The sequence below is a fragment of the Mesoplodon bidens genome (assembly GCF_964165515.1).
Source record: "Mesoplodon bidens genome assembly, chromosome: 15".
In the NCBI taxonomy this organism is placed as follows: domain Eukaryota; kingdom Metazoa; phylum Chordata; class Mammalia; order Artiodactyla; family Ziphiidae; genus Mesoplodon; species Mesoplodon bidens.
Genome location: NC_138171.1, coordinates 64,281,502 through 64,305,655, shown reverse-complemented (window position 1 = coordinate 64,305,655; position 24,154 = coordinate 64,281,502). Strand labels below are relative to the sequence as shown.

The window sequence follows — 24,154 nt, the reverse complement described above, 5'->3', positions numbered from 1 at the left end:
GATTCATAGTGATGGCCCCCTTTTTTCATTTCTGGTAATAGTAATTTGTGCCTTCTCTCTTCTTTTGTTAGTTAGCCTGGCTAGGGGTTTATCAATTGTACTGATCTTTTCAAAGAACCAGCGTTTGATTTTGTTGATTTTTCTCTGTTGATTTTGTTGATTTTCTCTATTGATTTCCTACTTTTAATTTCTTTGATTTCTTTTCTAATTTTTAAATCTTTTCTTCTGTTTGGATTTAATTTCCTCTTTTGTAGATCATAAGGTAGAAACTTAGATGATTGATTTTAGATATTTATTCTTTTCTAATATAGGTATCCAATGCTATAAATTTCCCTCTAAGCATTGCTTTCACTGCATCCCAAATTTTTCATAAGTTTTATTTCCATTTTCATTTAGTTTAAAATATTTAAATTTTTTTCTTGAGACTTCTTCTTTGACCCGTTTGTTACTTAGATGTGTGTTGTTAAATCTCCAAATATTTTGGGATTTTTCAGCCAACTTTGTTATTAACTTCACTTAATCTCATTGTGATCTGAGAACATATTTTGTATGATTTCTATTCTTTTAAATTTGCTGAGGTGTGTTCCATGGCCCAGATGTGGTCTATCTTGGTGATGCTTCATGTGAGTTTGAAAAGAATGTGTATTATGCTGTTGTTGGGTGAAATATTCTATAAATGTTTAGTGAAGTGTTGGAATTGAAGGTGAAGCTGGAGTGGGCTCGAGAGAGTGGAGAGGATGAGACTCACCCTGACGACTAAGGTTAATGAAAAGCATTATTTTTATTAGCTTTATAATATGCCACCCTATTTATCCAACCATTTAGGTCATTTCTAATTTTTTCAGCATTATGGTGTTGTGATACCTCCCCTTGTACATAGAAGATGAATTGCTAGGTCAAGGAGTCATAGTTTTAACATTCTTGTCACAGTAAATGGATGCTGCTGTCATCCCTCTTCTGCCAAGCCAAACATTTACACACACACACACAACCTGCTCATTTAATGCACCTAAAATGGTATCTTGTTCTTTCAATATATAATTCTTAGATTACTATTAAGGCCAAACATTCTTTCATATATTTCTTTTAGCCACTCATGTTTATCTGAAGATATCTGTTCATGTCTTATTACTGGAACATCCCCTCGCTGCTCCCTTCCTCCCCCATCTCATCCTTCTGGTCTCAGTTTAAATGTCACTTCCCCAGAAGTCCTCCCTAAAAAACCCACCGGTATCACTCCTAGCAGCCTTTCCTTCCTAGCACTTGTGTGTAGCTGCATACCTGTTTTTGAGATTTACTGAATTTCTGCCCCCACCGGCACCCCACACCCTGGGAAACTCCATGGGTTTGTTGCTCCCCATTACAACCCAGGGCCTGGTGCCAAGGCTTTAGAGGATGTGTGCTTTAGATTTATAGCTGCTGTAGGTATAGGACCTTTGGTCCTTCATATTTTCTAACTGGACTTTGCTGCTCTACTGGAAAACCATTCGTTGTTGTGTTTACTTTTTCTCATTAGCTGTTGTCAGGCTCCTTATCAAGCACTTACTTGTTGTCGAACAGCTTCTCGGGGTGCCCTCCCAGGGACCTTGACCTTGCATTTACTGGCGGGGCACGGAAGGCACTTGCTGGGTGTAGGGAGGGGGTTTGGGTTACGGGAGCATCACCAACCCAAACATCTTGGGGACCTCGTGGCCCGACTGTTGGGCAGGGAACAGGACCATCTTGCCCCCGTGACCTCACCCTCTCCTGTCACTGCCTGGCAGCCATTTAGCCTTTTAAGTTTTCTGGGTGCACAGGCGGGTCTCTCTGCACAATAACTGAGTGGACCCTGGCCAGACTTGCAAAGGAATAAGAGAATAATGCTGGCAGCCAGTTTTGTCCCTTATTTTAAAGGATACAGTAGGCTTGAAAGACAACATTGATAAAGCCTGTTTTAGTGTGGCTTTAAATGTTGGGGTTTCTTTTTCTATCTTTAATTAGGACTTAGGACTGAATTGTATCATAAAATGTCCTTTTAGCATGCTTTGTACAAGAACAAAGCTTAGAACCACACATTTTAACAACAAAAAAAGAGCAACAGGCATAAAGGAAGAAACAAAACTACTATTTGTAGATGGTATAAACTTTAACCACAAATTTGAACAGAACTGAGAAATTACAAAATTACTGAACATTACATTCAGAGAAGTGGCTAGTTTTGCAAATATATAATTAAAAATAACTTTCCTATGTAAGAGCAATAACCAACTAGAAAAATATAATGAAAAAAAAAGATTTACAGTAACAAAATTGTGTAGAACTTACATGAAGAAAATTAGAAAAACTTAGGAATACTCTAAAATCAATGGAAAGGTATGTTTTTGGATAGGAAACAGAATTTGTAAAGGTAATTTTCCCCCAATAGTACTGATATATAGGATTTAACCTATTCCAATCAAAATACCAATGTAAAACCTTAGGAAATCTAAGAAGAGCAAGACTGATCAAGAATCCTTAAAATGACACACCACAGGATCGGTCCCGTGAAGGCACCGCTGGCCTTGCCTCTGGCAGACAAGTCAGGGAAGTCTGGGTGTCACGAGGCCAGAGAACAAATATCCACTACAATGAGGACACTGGAACCCTGTCTCCTGAGGGGTAATGTGAGCTAGCTATTGGAGACATAATTTCTAAAAGTAAAACACTTTGCTTGTGAGGTAGTGACCACCCATTCCCAAAGGTCTGATGGGAAATAACGCATATGGCAAGTTTATTGACCAGCCATGGATCCAAGCCAACGTCCTCCTCCTCCTCTTGGGGTTTCCTTCCTAGCAGGTTTTCTTCTCAACTCAACAGAGAGGCAAGATTCTAAAGAGCTTTTCCAGGAGCAGGGCTGGGTGGCCAGGCCTGAACGACCCAAACTTCTTTTGGCAAGGGAAAGGCATGAGAGAGCTGTGTGAGCAATTAATTGCAGAACAAAATACAGTGAAAACAGGAGACACTTTTAAATAACACTGTGAAAAGGATTTCTGTAAAACAGTCACTTTTCAACCACAAACTGCAAATGTTATTGAAATTGTTAGTTTAGATCACATAGAAATGATAGAGTAAGTCCTTGACATTCCTTGCTGTATTTTCCTAAACTCCAAAGTAAACAATCCCTTTCAACTCTCAGGCTTTAAGGGTATCCTTGGAGGGTTACATGAGTTGCTAACAGAAGCTGTTGACTTAACAAATCAGTAGTTTGGTTCTTTTAGGACCTTTACATTATTTCTCAAGTGTGAATTCCTATGTGGGGGAAAAGCTGGATATACTTTTTTTTTTTTTTTTTTTTTTTTTTTGCGGTACGCGGGCCTCTCACCGTTGTGGCCTCTCCCGTTGCGGAGCACAGGCTCCTGACGCGCAGGCTCAGCGGCCATGGCTCACGGGCCCAGCTGCTCCGCGGCACGTGGGATCCTCCTGGACTGGGGCACAAACCCACGTCCCCTGCATCGGCAGGCAGACTCTCAACCACTGTGCCACCAGGGAAGCCAAAAGCTGGATATACTTTCAGGACACTCATCACTCTTCACCTTGAAGGTAAGCAGCCCCCAGACTCACATTTCAAAGCATCTTTCAGGGAAGGGATCTGTGACCTATACATTGTTATACAAGTTCACAAAAGAAAGCTCTAGTCCAAAAAGCCTGGTTGCTAACTGAGGTATAGCCCTTGAGGATGTTTTTGGGTTTTTTTCTTCCCCCCTGTGAATTTTCTAAAAACTTAAGGTTTCAGCAAACATGGGTATTTATCCAATTTTGGCTATAATGAGGTTTTCTTATGTGTATCTTTTCAGATAGCCTGGGAATTCAGAATTCCTTAAGGAATATTTCAGGTTGAGGCAGGACCATCAGACCTTTCTCAATCCCACTTCTGTTTTTGGGTCTTACATGCTGAATGGGTTTTTTCATGCCGGGTACAGTTTGAGAGCCGACCAAACCTCCTCCCACACTTTGTACAACCATATGGCCTCTCAGCCTCGTGACTCTGCAGATGAATCACAAATTCTTTGTTTCCTGGGAAGGTTTTCCCACATTCTGGACACTTAAATATCTTCTCCCTTATATGGATTCCTTCATGGCGACTCCGATGAGAATTCTGACGAAAGTTTTTCCCACACTGAGAACATGAATAAGGTTTCTCTCCTGTATGGATTCGCTCATGTTTATTAAGGTTTGTTTTATGATTGAAGCTTTTCCCACAGTGACTACAGTCATAGGGTTTTTCTCCAGTGTGAGTCCTCTGGTGAGAAATAAGGTAAGAACTTTCATTAAACTGTTTCCCACACAGTGGACAAGTATACCATCTTCTTGTTCTCCGATTTCTGGTAAGTGCAATAACACTGATATCCACATATTTTGAGAGTTCCTCTAGTGGAGTATCATTTTCAATGGTAACTAAAAGATTTCTCATTTTCCTTTCCTTTGGAATGGATGTATTTAGTCTTTCCTCTTTCTGGCAATCTGGAGGTTGCTCAGAGACCACGGAGCAATCAATTTCATCACAATCTGAAGACTTTTCTCTCTGATCTTCATTCTCTACAGGTTCTCTCTGAAGATCTTCACCCTCAGGGTTACTGTCACTGACTGTTGAAACAGAGAGAGAATTTAATAACTTTTGAGGGCTATGATACCAGGCAGGAAAAAACAAGTCAGATTTCTCATGAAACAATAACCTTGAAAGTCAGAAATCTGAGGACTGGCCGATAATTGCCATCAACACTTTTCTACCCTTAATGAGGGTGGGATACATGACTGATAAATCTTTCCATACCCCATAATGCAAGCACACAGTCCTCTTTTTACTTTTCTTTAAAAATTGGAATGAGTGGGACTACATTAAAATATTTTATTTGTTTGTTTTCTGAATAAGCACCAACTACTCACTCAACAAGTTCATACTGACCTTACATTCTGTGTAGAGCACTGAGCTAATAAGGACCAGGGGATGAAGGACATAAATACTAAAGGGTACTACTTGTAATCTTTAGGAGGCTAGTAAGTGAATGGTAAGATGAGTTACTTCCAGGTTTTCACTACATTAAATATTAAAATATTATAGTATTAGGTAATATTATAATATCCAATATAGTGAAAAACTGGAAGAATTCAAATGACCACAACTAAAGGAGGTATAGCATATTCACACAATGGATTATTATTTGGACACTAAAGGATTACTACAATTGATAAAATGAAACTATGGTAGAAGTCAATAGTTGTCATTTTTGGGGAGGAAGGAGAGTAGTGACTGAGCAGGGGGCACAGAGGGATTTCTGGGCTGTTAGGAATAGTCAATTTTGGGTGTGGTTAGATAAATATGTACATTTTGTGAAAATCTGAGCTGTACACTTAGGATCTGTAGACTTTTCTGCATTTGTATTTCCCCAAAAAAGTCTGTGTAAAATAACAAATTATAAAGACTAGGCAACAAAGTGAAAAAAAAAAGTATGCTCTGAACAGGTGACATGACAAGGGATTTGTCTGACTCCAGGCAACTTACTGACATTAAAGGATTAAAGCAACCACTTAGATAATGTGACTGAACCTGAAGCTAGACTATGAATCTCTGCTGGATTTAGCAGTTTCACACCAATAGAATTTTTTCTTTTAAATTATTTCTTTTAACGATTCCCTTAGGATAATGAAACTGCTGGGTCAAAGCACATGCCAATTCTTATTACAGCTCTTGGTATGAACTGTTATACTGCTTTCCAAACAAGCTGTACAAATTTCAATACAATCATCAACATGTGGTTATCAATTTTACCTAATCTTGCTGGCAGTAGATATAATTTTCAAATATTTAATAGGTATACAATGGTTTCTCATTGTAGATTTACTTTGCACTTTGATTACTGCAAACTAGTAATTTATCTATTGGGCTGAGACTTTTATAAATTTAAATAAATTTTATATATTACAAATCTTAATCTCTTTATCGATCACTACTGATATATTAATGGAAATCTCCCTCTATAATAACTCCACAACTTAAAACCAGAGAAAAAAATTAGTCTTAAAATCTGATAAATTTCTATTGTTTCCTGGCCATTCTTTTTTTTTTTTAAGGTATTTTTTAAATTAATTAATTTTTTTGGCTGCATTGGGTCTTTGTTGCTGTGCACGGGCTTTCTCTTTTTGTGGTGAGTGGGGGCTACTCTTCGTTGTGGTACACAGGCTTTTCATGGTGGCTTCTCTTTGTTGTGGAGCACGGGCTCTAGGTGCACAGGCTTAGTTGCTCTGTGGCATGTGAGATATCTTCCTGGACCAGGGATTGAACCTGTGTCCCCTGCATTGCCAGGTGGATTCTTAACCACTGTGCACCCAGGGAAGTCCCCTAGCCATTCTTTTATGACTTATTTTTACAGTTAACTCTAATACATTTGGAGTTTAGTATCACACTGTTTGTTGTTTGTAACATGTCTAATATTGGTAAAACCAGTCAGAACATCCACTTCTACCTTTTCACAAATTTGAACGAGTGTATTTACAGTATAAATAAATTTGGAGGGCACTGCTATCTTTACATGATTTTAGTTTTCCAGTTTAGACCTGTTTCTCTCCAATATTTAAGAATCTTCTTTTCTATTTACCAATAAAACATTTCTCTAGGAGCTGTCTCTCAGATAGCTACAGCTCTGCGTCTCAAGATGTGAGCCCTGTTGGTTTTCAAAGTTAGGGCTTTTGGGGGCTCGTCTCTCAGGTGCAGGTCCTCAAAGGGAGAGAGGAAGATGGCGAAAGAGTAAGATGCGGAGATCACCTTCCTCCCCCAGATACATCAGAAATTCATCTACACGTGGAACAACTCCCACAGAACACCTACTGAACTCTGACAGAAGACCTCAGACCCCCCAAAAGGCAAGAAACTCCCCACATACCTGCGTAGGGCAAAAGAAAAAAGAATAAACAGAGACAAAAGGATAGGGACGGGACCTGCAGCAGTGGGAGGGAGCCGTGAAGGAGGAAAGGTTTCCACACACTAGAAGCCCCTTCGTGGGCGGAGACTGCGGGTGGCGGAGGGGGAAGCTTCGGAGTACGGAGGAGAGCACAGCAACAGGGGTGCGGAGGGCAAGGCGGAGAGATTCCCACACAGAGGATTGGTGCCCTCAGGCACACACCAGCCCAAGAGGCTTGTCTGCTCGGCTGCCAGGGCGGGCGGGGCTGGGAGCTGAGGCTCGGGCTTCGGTCGGAGCGCAGGGAGAGGACTGGGGTTGGTGGCGTGAACACAGCCTGAAGGGTCTAGTGCGCCACGGCTGGCCCGGAGGGAGTCCAGGGAAAAAGTCTGGAGCTGCCAAAGAGGCAAGAGACTTTTACTTCCCTTTTGTTTCCTGGTGCGTGAGGAGAGGGCATTAAGAGCGCTGCTTAAAGGAGCTCCAGAGACGGGCGTGAGCTGCGGCTAAAGGCGCGGACCCCGGAGACGGGCGTGGGACGCAGGGGCTGCTGCTGCTGCTGCCACAAGGCCTGTGTGTGAGCGCAGGTCACTGTCCACCCCCGCTTCCGGGGAGCCTGTGCAGCCCGCCACTGCCGGGGTCCCGGGACCCAGGGACGGCTTCCCCGGGAAAGTGCACGGAGCGCCTCGGGCTGGAGCAACGTCAGGCCCGCCCCGCACTGCATGCCCCTCCCTCCCCTCGGCCTGAGTGAGCCAGAGCCCCCGAATCAGCAGCTCCTTTAAACCCGTCCTGTCTGAGCGAAGAACGGACGCCCTCCGGCGACCTACGTGCAGAGGCAGGGCCAGGTCCAAGGCTGAGACCCGGGAGCTGTGAGAACAGAGAAGAGACAGGGAAATCTCTCTGTGCAGCCTTGGAGGCAGCGGATTAAAGCTCCACGGTCCGCTTGATGTGCCCTGCGTCTGTGGAGTGCATGAATGGACAGCGAATCATCCCAAATTGAGGAGGTGGACTTTGAGGACAAGATTTCAGACTTTTTCCCCTTTTCCTCTTTTTACAACGAATTATCCCAAATTGAGGAGGTGGACTTTGAGAGCAAGATTTTCGATTTTTCCCCCCCCGTTCTCTTTTTGTGAATGTGTATGTGTATGCTTCTGTATGAGATTTTCTCTGTATAGCTTTGCTTCTACCATAGGTCCCAGGGTTCTATCCGTCCGTTTTTTTTTCAATAATTACTTTTTTATTTTTAATAACGCTACTATATTTTATACTTTATTTTATTTTACTTTATCTTCTCTTTCTTTTTTTCCTACCTTCCCTTCCTCCCTCCCTCCCTCCGCCCCTTTCTTTATTTCTTTCATTCCTCCCTCCTTCCCTCCTGTCTTTCTTTCCTTCCTCCCTCCCTTCTTCCTTTCACTTTCTTTTTCTTTCCTTCCTCCCTCCCTCCCTCCTTTCTTTCTTTCTGTCCTCCCTCCCTCCCTCCCTCCTTTCTTTCTCTTTCTTCCTTCCTTCCTTTCCTTCTTCCTTTCTTTCTCTCTCTCTTTCTTTCTTCTACTAATTCTTTCTTTCTACTTTTTCTCCCTTTTATTCTGAGCCGGGTAGATAAAACGCTCTTGGTGCTGCAGCCAGGAGTCAGTGCTGTGCCTCTGAGGTGGGAGAGCCAACTTCAGGACACTGGTCCACAAGAGACCTCCCAGCTCCACATAATATCAAGTGGTGAAAATCTCCCAGAGATCTCCATCTCAACACCAGCACCCAGCTTCAGTCAACGACCAGCAAGCTACAGTGCTGGTCACCCTATGCCAAGCAACTAGCAAGACAGGAACACAACCCCACCCATTAGCAGAGAGGCTGCCTTAAAACATTATAAGGACACAGGCACCCCAAAACACACCACCAGACGTGGACCTGTCCACCAGAAAGACAAGATCGAGCCTCAACCACCAGAACACAGGCAGTACTCCCCCACACCAGGAAGCCTACACAACCTACTGAAACAACCTTAGCCACTGGGGACAGACACTAAAAACAATGGGAACTACGAATCTGCAGCCTGCAAAAAGGAGACCTCAAACACAGTAAGGTAAGCAAAATGAGAAGACAGAAAAACACACAGCAGGAGAAGGAGCAAGATAAAAACCCACCAGACCTAAGAGGAAATAGGCAGTCTACCTGAAAAAGAATTCAGAATAATGATAGTAAAGATGATCCAAGATTCTATTTCCAAGATCCAAAATCTTGGAAATAGAATAGACAAAATGCAAGAAACAGTTAACAAGGACCTAGAAGAACTAAAGATGAATCAAGCATCGATTAAAAACACAATAAATGAAATGAAAAATACTCTAGATGGGATCAATAGGATAACTGAGGCAGAAGAATGGATAAGTGATGTGGAAGATAAAATAGTGGAAATAACTGATGCAGAGCAAACTAAAGAAAAAAGAATGAAAAGAACAGAGGACAGTTTCAGAGACCTCTGGGGCAACATTAAATGCACCAACATTCGAATTATAGGGGTTCCAGAAGAAGAAGAGAAAAAGAAAGGGACTGAGAAAATATTTGAAGAGATTATAGTTGAAAACTTCCCTAATATGGGAAAGGAAATAGTTAATCAAGTCCAGGAGGCACAGGGAGTCCCATACAGAATGAATCCAAGGAGAAGTACGCCAAGACACATATTAATCAAACTGTCAAAAATTAAACACAAATCATATTAAAAGCAGCAAGGGAAAAACAACAAATAACACACAAGGGAATCCCCATCATGTTAACAGCTGATCTCTCAGCAGAAACTCTACAAGCCAGAAGGGAGTGGCAGGACATAATTAAAGTGATGAAGGAGAAAAACCTGCAACCAAGATTACTCTACCCAGCAAGGATCTCATTCAGATTTGATGGAGAAATTAAAACCTTTACAGACAAGCAAAAGCTGAGAGAGTTCAGCACCACCAAACGAGCTTTACAACAAATGCTAAAGGAACTTCTCTAGGCAAGAAACACAACAGAAGGAAAAGACCTACAATAACGAACCCAAAACAATTAAGAAAATGGGAATAGGAACATACATATCGATAATTACCTTAAATGTAAATGGACTAAATGCTCCCACCAAAAGACACAGAGTGGCTGAATGGATACAAAAACAAGACCCATATATATGCTGTCTACAAGAGACCCACTTCAGACCTAGAGACACATACAGACTGAAAGTAAGGGGATGGAAAAAGATATTCCATGCAAATGGAAACCAAAAGAAAGCTGGAGTAGCAATTCTCATATCAGACAAAATAGACTTTAAAATAAAGACTATTACAAGACACAAAGAAGGACACTACATAATGATCAAGGGATCGATCCAAGAAGAAGATATAACAATTGTAAATATTTATGCACCCAACATAGGAGTACCTCAATACATAAGGCAAATACTAACAGCCATAAAAGGGGAAATTGACAGTAACACAATCACAGTAGGGGACTTTAACACCCCACTTTCACCAATGGACAGATCATCCAAAATGAAAATAAATAAGGAAACACAAGCTTTAAATGATACATTAAACAAGATGGACTTAGTTGATATTTATAGGACATTCCATCCAAAACCAACAGAATACACATTTTTCTCAACTGCTCATGGAACATTCTCCAGGATAGATCATATCTTGGGTCACAAATCAAGCCTTGGTAAATTTAAGAAAATTGAAATTGTATCAAGTATCTTTTCCGACCACAATGCTATGAGACTAGACATCAATTACAGGAAAGGATCTGTAAAAAATACAAACACATGGAGGCTAAACAATACACTACTCAATAACGAAGTGATCACTGAAGAAATCAAAGAGGAAATTAAAAAATACCTAGAAACAAATGACAATGGAGACACGACGACCCAAAACCTATGGGACGCAGCAAAAGCAGTTCTAAGGGGGAACTTTATAGCAATACAATCCCACCTTAAGAAACAGGAAACATCTCGAGTAAACAACCTGACCCTGCACCTAAAGCAATTAGAGAAAGAAGAACAAAAAAACCCCAAAGTTAGCAGAAGGAAAGAAATCATAAAGATCAGATCAGAAATAAATGAAAAAGAAACGAAGGAAACGATAGCAAAGATCAATAAAACTAAAAGCTGGTTCTTTGAGAAGATAAACAAAATTGATAGACCATTAGCCAGACTCATCAAGAAAAAAAGGGAGAAGACTCAAATCAATAGAATTAGAAATGAAAAAGGAGAAGTAACGACTGACACTGCAGAAATACAAAAGATCATGAGAGATTACTACAAGAAACTCTATGCCAATAAAATGGACAACCTGGAAGAAATGGACAAATTCTTAGAAATGCACAACCTGCCAAGACTGAATCAGGAAGAAATAGAAAATATGAATAGACCAATCACAAGCACTGAAATTGAAACTGTGATTAAAAATCTTCCAACAAACAAAAGCCCAGGACCAGATGGCTTCACAGGCGAATTCTATCAAATATTTAGAGAAGAGCTAACACCTATCCTTCTCAAACTCTTCCAAAATACAGCAGAGGGAGGAGCACTCCCAAACTCATTCTACGAGGGCACCATCACCTTGATACTAAAACCAGGCAAGGATGTCACAAAGAAAGAAAACTGCAGGCCAATATCAGTGATGAACATAGATGCAAAAATCCTCAACAAAATACTAGCAAACAGAATCCAACAGCACATTAAAAGGATCATACACCATGATCAAGTGGGGTTTATTCCAGGAATGCAAGGATTCTTCAATATACGCAAATCAATCAATGTGATACACCATATTAACAAATTGAAGAAGAAAAACCATATGATCATCTCAATAGATGCAGAGAAAGCTTCCGACAAAATTCAACACCCATTTATGATAAAAACCCTGCAGAAAGTAGGCATAGAGGGAACTTTCCTCAACATAATAAAGGCCATATATGACAAACCCACAGCCAACATTGTCCTCAATGGTGAAAAACTGAAACCATTTCCACTAAGATCAGGAACAAGACAAGGCTGCCCACTCTCACCACTCTTATTCAACTTAGTTTTGGAAGTTTTAGCCACAGCAATCAGAGAAGAAAAGGAAATAAAAGGAATCCAAATTGGAAAAGAAGTAAAGCTGTCACTGTTTGCAGATGACATGATACTATACATAGAGAATCCTAAAGATGCTACCAGAAAACTACTAGAGCTAATCAATGAATTTGGTAAAGTAGCAGGATACAAAAGTAATGCACAGGGCTTCCCTGGTGGCACAGTGGTTGAGAATCCGCCTGCTAATACAGGGGACACGGGTTCGAGCCCTGGTCTGGGAGGATCCCACATGCCGCGGAGCAACTGGGCCCGTGAGCCACAACTACTGAGCCTGAGCGTCTGGAGCCTGTGCTCCGCAACGAGAGGCCACGACAGTGAGAGGCCCGCGCACGGCGATGAAGAGTGGCCCCCGCTCGCTGCAACTGGAGAAAGCCCTCGCACAGAAACGAAGACCCAACACAGCCAAAAATAAATAAATAAATTAAAAAAAAAAAAGTAATGCACAGAAATCTCTGGCATTCCTATACACTGATGATGAAAAATCTGAAAGTGAAATCAAGAAAACACTCCCATTTACCATTGCAACAAAAAGAATAAAATACCTAGGAATATGGGGCTTCCCTGGTGGCGCAGTGGTTGAGAGTCCGCCTGCCGATGCAGGGGACACGGGTTCGTGCCCCGGTCTGGGAGGATCCCACATGCCGCGGAGCGGCTGGGCCCGTGAGCCATGGCTGTTGAGCCTGCGTGTCCGGAGCCTGTGCTCCGCAACGGGAGAGGCCACAACAGTGAGAGGCCCGCATACCGCAAAAAAAAATAAAAATAAAAATAAAAATAAAATACCTAGGAATAAACCTACCTAAGGAGACAAAAGACCTGTATGCAGAAAATTATAAGACACTGATGAAAGAAATTAAAGATGATACAAATAGATGGAGAGATATACCATGCTCCTGGATTGGAAGAATCAATATTGTGAAAATGACTCTACTACCCAAAGCAATCTACAGGTTCAATGCAATCCCTATCAAACTACCACTGGCATTTTTCACAGAACTAGAACAAAAAATTTCAAAATTTGTTTGGAAAAACAAAAGACCCCGAATAGCCAAAGCAGTCTGGAGAACGAAAAACGGACCTGGAGGAATCAGGCTCCCTGACTTCAGACTATACTACAAAGCTACAGTAATCAAGACTGTGGTACTGGCACAAAAACAGAAAGATAGATCAATGGAACAGGATAGAAAGCCCAGAGATAAACCCACGCACATATGGTCAACTTATCTTTGATAAAGGAGGCAGGAAGGTACAGTGGAGAAAGGACAGCCTCTTCAATAAGTGGTGCTGGGAAAACTGGACAGGGACATGTAAAAGTATGAGATTAGATCATTCCCTAACACCATACACAAAAATAAGCTCAAAATGGATTAAAGACCTAAATGTAAGGCCAGAAACTATCAAACTCTTAGAGGAAAACATAGGCAGAACACTCTATGACATAAATCACAGCAAGATCCTTTTGGACCCATCTCCTAGAGAAATGGAAATAAAAACAAAGATAAACAAATGGGACCTAATGAAACTTCAAAGCTTTTGCACAGCAAAGGAAACCATAAACAAGACCAAAAGACAACCCTCAGAATGGGAGAAAATATTTGCAAATGAAGCAACTGACAAAGGATTAATCTGCAAAATTTATAAGCAGCTCATGCAGCTCAATAGCAAAAAAACAAACAACCCAATCCAAAAATGGGCAGAAGACTTAAATAGGCATTTCTCCAAAGAAGATATACAGACGGCCAACAAACACATGAAAGAATGCTCAACATCATTAATCATTAGAGAAATGCAAATCAAAACTACAATGAGATATCATCTCACACCAGTCAGAATGGCCATCATCAAGAAATCTAGAAACAATAAATGCTGGAGAGGGTGTGGAGAAAAGGGAACACTCTTGCACTGCTGGTGGGAATGTGAATTGGTACAGCCACTATGGAGAACAGTATGGAGGTTCCTTAATAAACTAAAAATAGAACTACCATATGACCCAGCAATCCCACTACTAGGCATATACCCTGAGAAAACCATAATTCAAAAAGAGACATGTACCAAAATGTTCATTGCAGCTCTATTCACAATAGCCCGGAGATGGAAACAACCTAAGTGTCCATCATCAGATGAATGGATAAAGAAGATGTGGCACATATATACAATGGAATATTACTCAGCCATAAAAGGAAACGAAACTGAGCTATTTGTAATGAGGTGGATAGACCTAGAGTCTGTCATACAGAGTGAACTAAGTCAGAAAGAGAAAGACAAATACCGTATGCTAACACATATATATGGAATTTAAGAAAAAAAATGTCATGAAGAACTTAGGGGTAAAACAGGAATAGAGACACAGACCTGCTGGGGGTGGGCTTGGGGATATGGGGGGGTGCTGTGACGGGGTGGGGGAGAGGCATGGACGTGTATACACTGCCGGGCGTGGGGTGGATGGATGGTGGGGGGTGGCCGCGTGGCACAGGGGGATTGGCTCCGTGCTTTGTGGCCGCCTGGAGGGGTGGGATGGGGAGGGTGGGAGGGAGGGAGACGCAGGAGGGAGGGGATGGGGGAACAGATGTATATGTATGACTGATTCACTTTGTTGTAAAGCAGAGACTAATAAAAAAAAGCCAAAAAAATATATAAAAGAAAAAAAATAATAAAAATCTTTTCTATAAAAAAAACATTTCTCTAGTTTACTCTTATCTTACAGTCATTCTGAATGAGAGCTCTCATTATTTTGTGTTTATTTAAGAATGCTATTTATTGGGCTTCCCTGGTGGAGCAGTGGTTAAGAATCCGCCTGCCAGTGCAGGGGACATGGGTTCAAGCCCTGGTCCGGGAAGATCCCACATGCCACGGAGCAACTAAGCCCATGTGCCACAACTACTAAGGCTGCGCTCTAGAGCCCACAAGCCACAACTACTGAGCCCACGTGCCACAAGCCTAGAGCCCGTGCTCCGCAACGAGAAGCCACTGCAATGAGAAGCCTGTGCACCGCAAGGAAGAGTAGTAGCCCCCTCTTGCCACAGCTAGAGAAAGCCCACGCACAGCAATGAAGACCCAACGCAGCCAAAAATAAATTTAAAAAAAGAATGCTATTTATTGATTTTTAAATATTTATTCTTATCAACCTACTTTAAAACTATTAAATATAATAATGTTTTAGTTGATCCTTTTAGATTTTCTAAGTACAAATCATATTTTAGTTCCCTCTCCAATATTCATTCTTCTCAACCTCTTTTTCTTATCTTCTTGCTTTAGAAAATTAGTTAATGATATTAATAGTGATAGTAGGTTTCTTTATTCTCAGTTTTCAGGAATTACCATCAGCGTTTTATGAATGATTATAAATATTAGGTTATATTAAAGAGCTAAATCTGTTTTCAGAACAATTAGTTGCAACTCATATGATTTTTCTTATTTTTCTGAAAGGGTCAATGAAAATACAGTCGACTTCAACAACACAGGTTTGAACTGTGAAAGTCCACTTATACGCAGAATGTTTTCAACAGTAAGTACTACAGTACCGTGCAATCCAAGGTTGGTTGAATCTGCAGATGTGGAATCATGGATATAGAGGAACAGCGGGTATGGGGGGCTGACTATCAATTATGCATTGATTTTTGACTGCTGGGAGGGTCAGCACCCCTTATCCCTGTGTTGTTCATGGGAAACTGTATTTTACCTTCCTTTACTGTAGTAACTTTAAAAATAAAATAATTTTAGTAGCTAATATATTTATATGGCTCAAAAAATCAAAACATGAAGAAGTATACATAGAGAGCGTTACTCTCATCCCTCTCCCCATCCATTCTATTCATTCCCCAGACAGGTAGCAGTTTTATTAAATTCTTTTTGTTTTCCCATTGTTTCTTTAGGCAATACGTTTTCTTTTTCTCCCCGTTTCTTACATAAAAGGTAGTACACTATGTACATTTCTGCTACTTGCCTTACTTCAGTCACTATATTCCAGTGCACAGAGATTATCATGGTATGATGTGTGGAAACATACTGTATTCAACCAGCCCCCTGCAGAAACACTTGGATTGTTTTCAACTTTGTGTTTTTACAAACAATACCACAACGAATAAACCTTGTTTGTACATTATTTTGAATGTGTGCTATTGCTATTATCTGTAATTCAGATTCCCTGAAGTGGGTCTGCTAGATCAAAAGGTAAATGCATCTGTAATATGGGTGATTACAAATTCTCATAAACAGGAACTGTACCATTCTGCATGCCCACCAGCAATATACCCATCTCCCAACAACCTCACCACCAATGTGTTGTTAAGTTTCTGATTTCTATATATCTGATAGATTTTTTTAAAAAAAGGTAACTCAGTAAAGGTTTTATTTGCATTTCTAATTATGAGTAGGGCTGGACATCTTTCATGTATTTTATTTTTTTAATTTCTTTTATTAATTAATTAATTTATTTTTGGCTGCGTTGGGTCTTCATTGCTGAGTGTGGGCTTTTTCTAGTTGCGATGAGCAGGGGCTACTCTTTGTTGCCGTGTGCAGGTTTCTCGTTGCAGTGGCTTCTCTTGTTGCAGAGCACGGGCTCTAGGCGCATGGGTTTCAGTAGTTGTAGCTCACAGGCTCTAGAGCACAGGCTCAGTAGTTGTGGCGCATGGGCTTCGTTGCTCCGCAGCATGTGGGATCTTCCTGCACCAGGGCTCGAACCCATGTTCCCTGCACTGGCAGGCGGTTTCTTAACCACTGTGCTGCCAGGGAAGCCCTCTTTCATGTATTTTAGAGTAATTTGTATTTCTGAGAAAATCTGTTGATCTTTCTCTTCCCAATTTCTAGAAATTCTTAATAAATTAGGAAGATTAGGCTTTTGTCTGATATAAGGTGCAAATGTTTACCTCCAATTTACTGCATTTTATTTGCTCAGATATTTTTTATTTTGTCATACAGAAGTTTAAAAATTTTTAGGTATTTACTTTATTGATCTTTTCTTTCAAGACTTCTGGATTTTTGAGTCTTAATTAGAAAAGCCTTCCTAGGCCACAGTTATAAAGGAATTCACCCTTTGATCCACTGGGAGTTTTTCTTGGTGTGCAAAGTAAGGTATGATTCACCAAATGGCTACTAAGTTGTCACAACACCTTTTATCAAAAAGTCCCTCTTTACCTTGCTGACTGGAGATTCCAACTTTACCACAAACTAAATCCTCATGTGTATTTGAAGCTATTTCTGCACTTTTTTTTAACTTCATTAATTTTGTTATTAATTAGTTTATTTTTGGCTACGTTGGGTCTTCGTTGCTGCACGCGGGGCTTTCTCTAGTTGCGGAGAGCGGGGGTTACTCTTCTTTGCAGTCCACGGGCTCCTCATTGCAGTGGCTTCTATTGTTGCAGAGCATGGGCTCTAGGTGCGCAGGCTTCAGTAGTTGTGGCACACGGGCTTCAGTAGTTGTGGCGCATGGGCTTAGTTGCTCTGCAGCATGTGGGATCTTCTCCGACCAGGGATTGAACCCATGTTCCCTGCACTGGCAGGTGGATTCTTAACCACTGTGCCACCAGGGAGGTCCCTGGACTTCTTATTCCATCCCACTGGTCTATCTAGTCACATGCCAATACTATATACTGTTTTCATGACAGGCTTTAGAGGCTGCTTTAATACCTGATACGGCTAGAACCCTCCTGCGCCACTGCTCTTCTTTTCAATTTTCCCTGTTACTTGTAGTTATTTTTCCATTTGAATTTGAGATCGGACTGCCTAGTTCCAGGGGAAAAAAATCCTATTGGCTTTGTTAAAGGGATTACATTGAATTCATAAATCAATTTGGGGAGAACTGACCTTTTTTTATATTAAAATCTTCCCCACCAAGAACATGATACTTCTTTCCATTCATTCAAATCTATTTCTGTGTCTTTTAGAAGTGTTTTAAAGTTTTCCTCATAATTTTTGCACACTTCTTAAGTTTATTCCTAGGTGTTTAATCTTTTTTGTTCCTACTGTGTATCTTCTAAATGATTGTGTTTGCATGAATGATTTCGGTATAATAATTTTACATCTCATTGCCTTACTAAATGCTTATTATTTGGAATAAGCTTTCAGACATTCTCTGGGATTTTCCAGCTACACAATTATATTATATGTAAATAGGTGTAGTTTTATCTTTCTCTTAAGTTCTTATAATACAGCTAATTTCCTTCTCATTTAACTGCACTGGCTAATACCTGAAACAAAATATTAAATAGTAGTAGTGGTAGTGGGCTTCACTGTTGTATTCCTAATTCTAGTGGGAATGCCCCCAGTGTTTCCCATTAAAGATGATGCTGGCTGAAAGAATATGTAGCCCATTAAGGAAGTACCCATTAGTCACTAGTTTGTTAAGTGTTCTTAGAAAGAAGAGGTTTGTATTTTGTCAAATATCTTTTCAATAACTATGAAAATGATCATAGGCTATTTCTTTTTATTTTCAGATGGATAGACTTATAACAAATAGACTTTCTATGACTAAATTATTTTTGTATTCCTGGAATAAATCTTATTTGGTCATTGCAATTTTCATCAGGTTGTGATATCTTTGTTACACTAGTGTCATAAAAAGAACCTGGAAGTTTTCCTTCTTTTTCTATACTCTGAAAGTTCTCACAGAATTTGAACTGTCAAATTTTTAAAGATTTACAAGAATTTTCTGTGAAACTAAGGCTAGTCCTTTTTCTTGTGTGTGGGACTAGTTTTTTGACAATTTCAGTTTCCTCTATGGAAACTGGTTTATCTATTTGTGTGTAAATCTTTCTACTTATTAGTTCCTCTATTTTTTCTATTTTTAACTTGTTGATTTCTAAGTTTGTATTTATTAATATTTTGTTCCTGTTTTCCCTTATCTTGTTTTCCTAACTTTGAGTCAGAGGCTTAATTAATTTCTGTAAACCAGTATACATGTTTTTACATCCCTGCATATACTTATGAGTACCACTTTAGATTATACCATAGATTCTGATACATAGTGTTTTGCAGAAAAATTATGTGATTTTAATTTGTATTACTCCTTTGACCCAAAGTTACTTAATAGTTTTTTTTTTTTTTTTTTTAATAAATGGTCTTTAGGCAAAGCAGCTGTCTCCATTTTATTTCACATAGTTTGTATGCGGTCCAGCTTTTTTTCTTTTACTCCCAAAGGATTTTTTTTTTTTTTTTTTTTTTTTTTTTGCGGTATGGACCCAGCTGTCCTGCGGCATGTGGGACCTTCCCGGACCGGGGCACGAACCCATGTCCCCTGCACTGGCAGGTGGACTCTCAACCACTGCGCCACCAGGGAAGCCCTACTTAATAGTTTTAAACTTTACTGGTAGAAAGAAATTGTTTTCTCTGATTTCATTATTAATTTCTAGTTGTATTGCATTGTGATAGATCCTAATGTATAATTTCTACTCTTTGTGTTTTTGCTGCATAGTATGTAGTCAATTTGTGTCAATCTTGGAAAGGTATATTCTCTTACCACAGTAGAGGGCAGATACAACCATAAGAACTATCTCACTGAGAATTTAAGTGCTCTACCTTTTTGGTTGCTTTCATGTGGTTTACTTGGACTGAGACACAAATTCTGTCTTCCTCTGTCAAGGGCCTTCCTTTTGATTCCTGTCCCCACGAGGTTCATTTCCTTACACTTTTCCCTTTGCAAACCGACCAAATGTTACTATTTCAACTATCAGCTATATGCTGATGACTCCCAAATCTCTACATCCTTACATCTGACCTCCAATCCCCAATGTCCAAGTGCCCAGAGGATAACCTCATTTTATTTCCTCCCATGGACTGAATCTCATCTAAAATCAAATCCGTGTTCTTCCAAACTCTGCTCCTGGGTCCAAATCCTGCCTTGACTTATCATAGCTCTTTACAGCTGTAACTTAGAAGCTCTTAGAGGGTAGAAATGGAGCATTATATATATTTTTAACCTCCTGAATATCAACTCCAAAACCCAACCCTGCCTGAGGGGAAAACAGCATTTATTAAATGTGGTGAATGACTCGAAGCTTAAATCATCAGCTTCAGAGTATGGACAAGGGAGAAGAAAGGAGAGGGTGAGGATTGGGTCTCAGGGCCTCAATGTTCAGGGCCAAAGTGTTCCTGGAGTTGGCAACATGCCCAATAGTCAGTCACCCAAAATAAATGCTAGCTTTGCCTAAGACTCAGGGAAAACTCAGTGTAATAAATCTGATCTGTTTATACGGTTTCCTAAAATAAAATATTACATACAGTAATCTATGGGAAATTAACCAGGCCTATTATGTACCACCACCCCAACCATACAGGATAAGACAACTACAGAGCTGAGTAATCATTTTGTATTTCTGTCACCCTAGGCAACTCACAAAACCTCAGCCTCAGAACCAGTCTTGAAGGCAAGGTAAAAAGTATTAGGCATTCAGCAAGATGATTTTTGAGGGACCCTGGCTCTAGGGTAGCAGTATATTTCTAGGGAAAAACTGAAGCATCTCTAAGCAGCTTACAGAGAAGCTGCTGCCAGATGAGTTCCTATGTAGCACTTGTTAGCCACTACTGGGAAATGAGTACAAATGAAGAAGGCTTCATTCACCAACCATATAGGAAATTCACTGATGAAACTATGAGAAATGCAGCAAGGAGGCAGTACTGTACTGGGCCAAGACTGTAAGCTCTGGTGTTAGATTCCCTGAGTCTAAATCCCTGCTCTACTACCTACTGCTGTGTGACCTTTAGCAAATTTCTTAACTTTTCTCTGCTTCAGTTCCATCATCTATGAAATAGTAATGATTCCTATACCCCACAGTACTATCATAAGAATTACATAAGATAATAAATGCATGCAAAGTAGTTAGAAATGTCTAGCACATATTGGCACACAAGTGCTTAATAAGTGCCAGATGTTATTTCCATCAAAAGTGGGATATATTTTCTCTTACACTAGTAGGCTTCACAGCTATTGAACATCAAGGAAAAAAAAAAAGACTTAAAAGAATTAGTCATGTGTCCAATAAATACACTGATGTAAAATATACCTGTGGGGAGAATACCACTGGGTGCAGAGATTCAGAAACAGTATACTCGCATTTTCTATCTGTTTAAATATTTGATGTGAGTATATCAACCTCAAGTCTTGCTTACCAAGAGAAGTTCCCTCCTTACTGCCCCCAAGATACAGGGAAAATGGCCACTCACAGCTGGAGAAGCCTCTGCCACATGGAATAAATCAAAAATTAAATGTGCATGAACATGTACTTAGCTGGTGTGAACAATGTCTCAAAAAAGTCTGAGATGAAATAGAACATGCTTTTCCCATAGTCTTCAATCTGAACACACGAGGGACTTGATTTCTTACCCAGTAACATCATCTCCCCAATACTGTTGTCTTGAATCTCTGAGGTGGGCTGCTGAACAGGATCCAAGCTTACACATTCTTCTTGGGAGTGAAATACATTCAAATCCTCAAAGACCACCAGCTCCTGAAAGAGCAACAGGCCCCCTTCCTCTTAGTAACAGAGGTTCCTTGACAGCCCTGCTGTTAAGAAAGACCAAGATCAGGGAAGGGATGGCAAAAGGGATCTAGAAGTCCCACGCAGACAGGAAAGCCAGGATCAGAGAGGAGCCAGAGGAAGAAAAAAAAAGATGACTGTCCAAGGAGGCAGTGAAGAAAGAGCCCCATCTCCCTGCTGACTCCCAAGAGTGGGTTTATATATATGGGAGGGCTGCAAGAGTAGAGAAGGTGATGCACTCAAACAGTGAACAGGAAAACTGAACCCACCTCAGACTCAGCTTTCAAACACAGAGACACTGTCTCCTGTTTCTGCTGGATTCCTTCTCTGGGTAGAAGCTTCACTAAGGGATGAGGTTGCACTGGGGAAAGAGGAAGCTGTAGTTAATAGAAAAGTCAGGGATTCTGATATGGAGACTCTACCCACACCTTGAAGCCAGGCTGTCCTCATTCCTTTGGTAGGTAACTCAAGGCTTTTTCTGTTCCTATGAGCCCAGTCAGAGATCAATCCACAAACCACAGGGTCTTGAACCTATATGGGGTCTCTTCACTATGAAAAGGATATTCCCCTAAGCACCTTTTAAAATTCCCATTACTACTAAGGGGAAGGATGGGGAAAGGTAAAGTCTGAAGATGCCCACAGCAAGCACAAAAGTTAACAAAATTCCACATAAGCTGAAGTCAATTCAATAATTCATCCACATTCCTTTATCCTAAAAAGATACTCCCCCTCCCCCAATGTCTGGGTAAAACTGACACTACAGAAAAGATACACACTGTTCATTCTGTGGCTTTACACACACTTAGCAAACCATTCAAGCTCCAGCTTGAGAAAAACATACTCCCTCTCCCTGGCATGTTGACTTATTGGAATCAACTCTTTTTTTCCGACACCCACCAACCTAACTTGAATTCATTACTAACAGGGAAGTCTAGCTCAGCCCCCAGTACCATCCCCTTCTCTTCTAGTAAAACAGTATGTGCTTCTTACCTCTGTTCTGAAGGTTTGAGCTCACATCCTTAACAATAACCAAGGTCTCCTTGACTTTCTGACCGGGCTGCACTAGGCCTGGCTTGGGCAAGAAGGTGAGGAAGTGCTCCAGAACCAGCTGGTGAATGGTCTTGGGCCCACTAGTAGCATCTCGACGTAGATCTTGGCCCAGCTTGGAGTTAGGAGGAACTCTCAGTATAAAGGAACTCTTTGGCTTTGGGGGTATAGGAACCACTTTTGCAGCCATCGTGCCTTGAAATCACACACACACTTGTTTCTGCAGAGCTTCAAGAGTCACCTCTTACTGGAGGAAACCTGTCAGTCACGCTGTAGATGAGAGAAACCATGAGTCAGGCTGGAGATGCCTGCACTCCAGTATGTGTCTTGCAAAGTGAGGCCACATGAGATCTAAATCAAAAAGGAAAGATAAACTACGGTAGGGAACTCACAACCGTAAGGAAGATCCCTGACCCGATACTCTTAGCAAGGCCTGAAAGGAATATCCTGAGAATGAAAGCAGAAGATGTTCAAACCTCAAGGGCCATCCTCATGAGAAAATGAAGTGCAAACTCCACTTGGAAGAAAGGTTTAACTCATGCTGGTAGAAGAAGCAGTGGGCCAGAAGACAGGAAATCCGGGGTCCAATACCGAGGGCATCTATTTACAAGTCAACTTGGCCACCGAATCTGGCCTCACTGAGTCCCTTGGACCGCAGGTCCCTCGGATGCCCTTCCAGGGGTTGGTGATGGTTCAAGGAGCAAACGCAAGGCCGCATGAGGTGTCTACGTGTGGCCTGCTGACTCCTTTCCGCCCTCAAAGCCCTGTAAGAGCGACAGGGGACATCCCGGTAGGGCCCACCAGGCCAGGCCCGCTCTGCAGCCTCTCCCAGTGGCCAAGGGGCACCTTCACCGCAAAGCCCAGCTGGTGGCATTGCCTGGGGTGCGCTCCCGGCTACCTATCCGGCCAGGCTCCCCTAGCAATAGACTCTGTTCCGCTCCCCAGAGGCCACCTCAGCCTGGTTCCCGCCCTCCTGGAGTCCCTCACCTCTTGGGGTTCTGCCGCCCCTGGGCGCTCACTGGGGACAGCCCAGAGACCCAGACTCGGGGAGAGACCGGGAAACTAGGCTCGAGAGGCCAAGCCCTCCCCTCGCCCTTCGGGATGTCCTCACAGGTAGCCGGCGACTACTGGTGTGCGCCGCCCTCAGATGGGGAGGACGGCAGGGACGCGATGCCTTCTGGGAGGCCGGGCGCCTAGGCAGCAGTGACGTCACGCCCGGTGCCCCGTTTCCGGTGCGGAAGTCTGGTCTCCTCGCTTGGAGCGAGCGGTCTGCGCTTGGGAAGGCGAGGCTCGAGGCCGGCCGGCGGAGCCCTCAGGGACGCAGAGAGGCCAGGTTGGCAGCAGCCACTCTCTCTTCGGCTGCACCGGGGAGACTGAAAGCAGAAGGCTGGCTCAAACCCTCCAAGACAGGTGGGCACCACTCCAAATAGGACGGTCTAGCTACAAGGGCTGCTGGGAAATGTAGTTCGGTGCCAAACAGCCAATGGGAGATCTCCAGGCGCCGCGGTTGGGGCGGAGCAGGGCCGGGGCTCGACCGGAAGCGGGCCGTCTGACGGACCGGAAGGTCTGTGAGAGGCCGACGCAGTTTCCGCCCCAGCCTATGGGGTCTGTCAAAAAGTTGTGGCGGC

The 24,154-nt window shown here is 41.7% G+C and overlaps 1 protein-coding gene across 1 annotated transcript; it reads right to left on the bottom strand.

Annotated features, from left to right (window-relative positions):
* Window positions 1–3,556: 3,556 nt before the first annotated feature.
* ZNF200 (zinc finger protein 200) lies at window positions 3,557–23,700 on the bottom strand. The gene is made up of 5 exons (XM_081257056.1): window positions 23,514–23,700; window positions 22,470–22,796; window positions 21,749–21,840; window positions 21,326–21,449; window positions 3,557–4,602 (listed from the first exon to the last, which is right to left on the bottom strand). The coding sequence occupies exons 2-5, from the start codon at window positions 22,714–22,716 to the stop codon at window positions 3,878–3,880; spliced, it is 1,188 nt and encodes a 395-aa protein (XP_081113182.1). The 5' UTR covers window positions 22,717–22,796; window positions 23,514–23,700; the 3' UTR covers window positions 3,557–3,877.
* Between the last annotated feature and the right edge of the window lie 454 nt (window positions 23,701–24,154).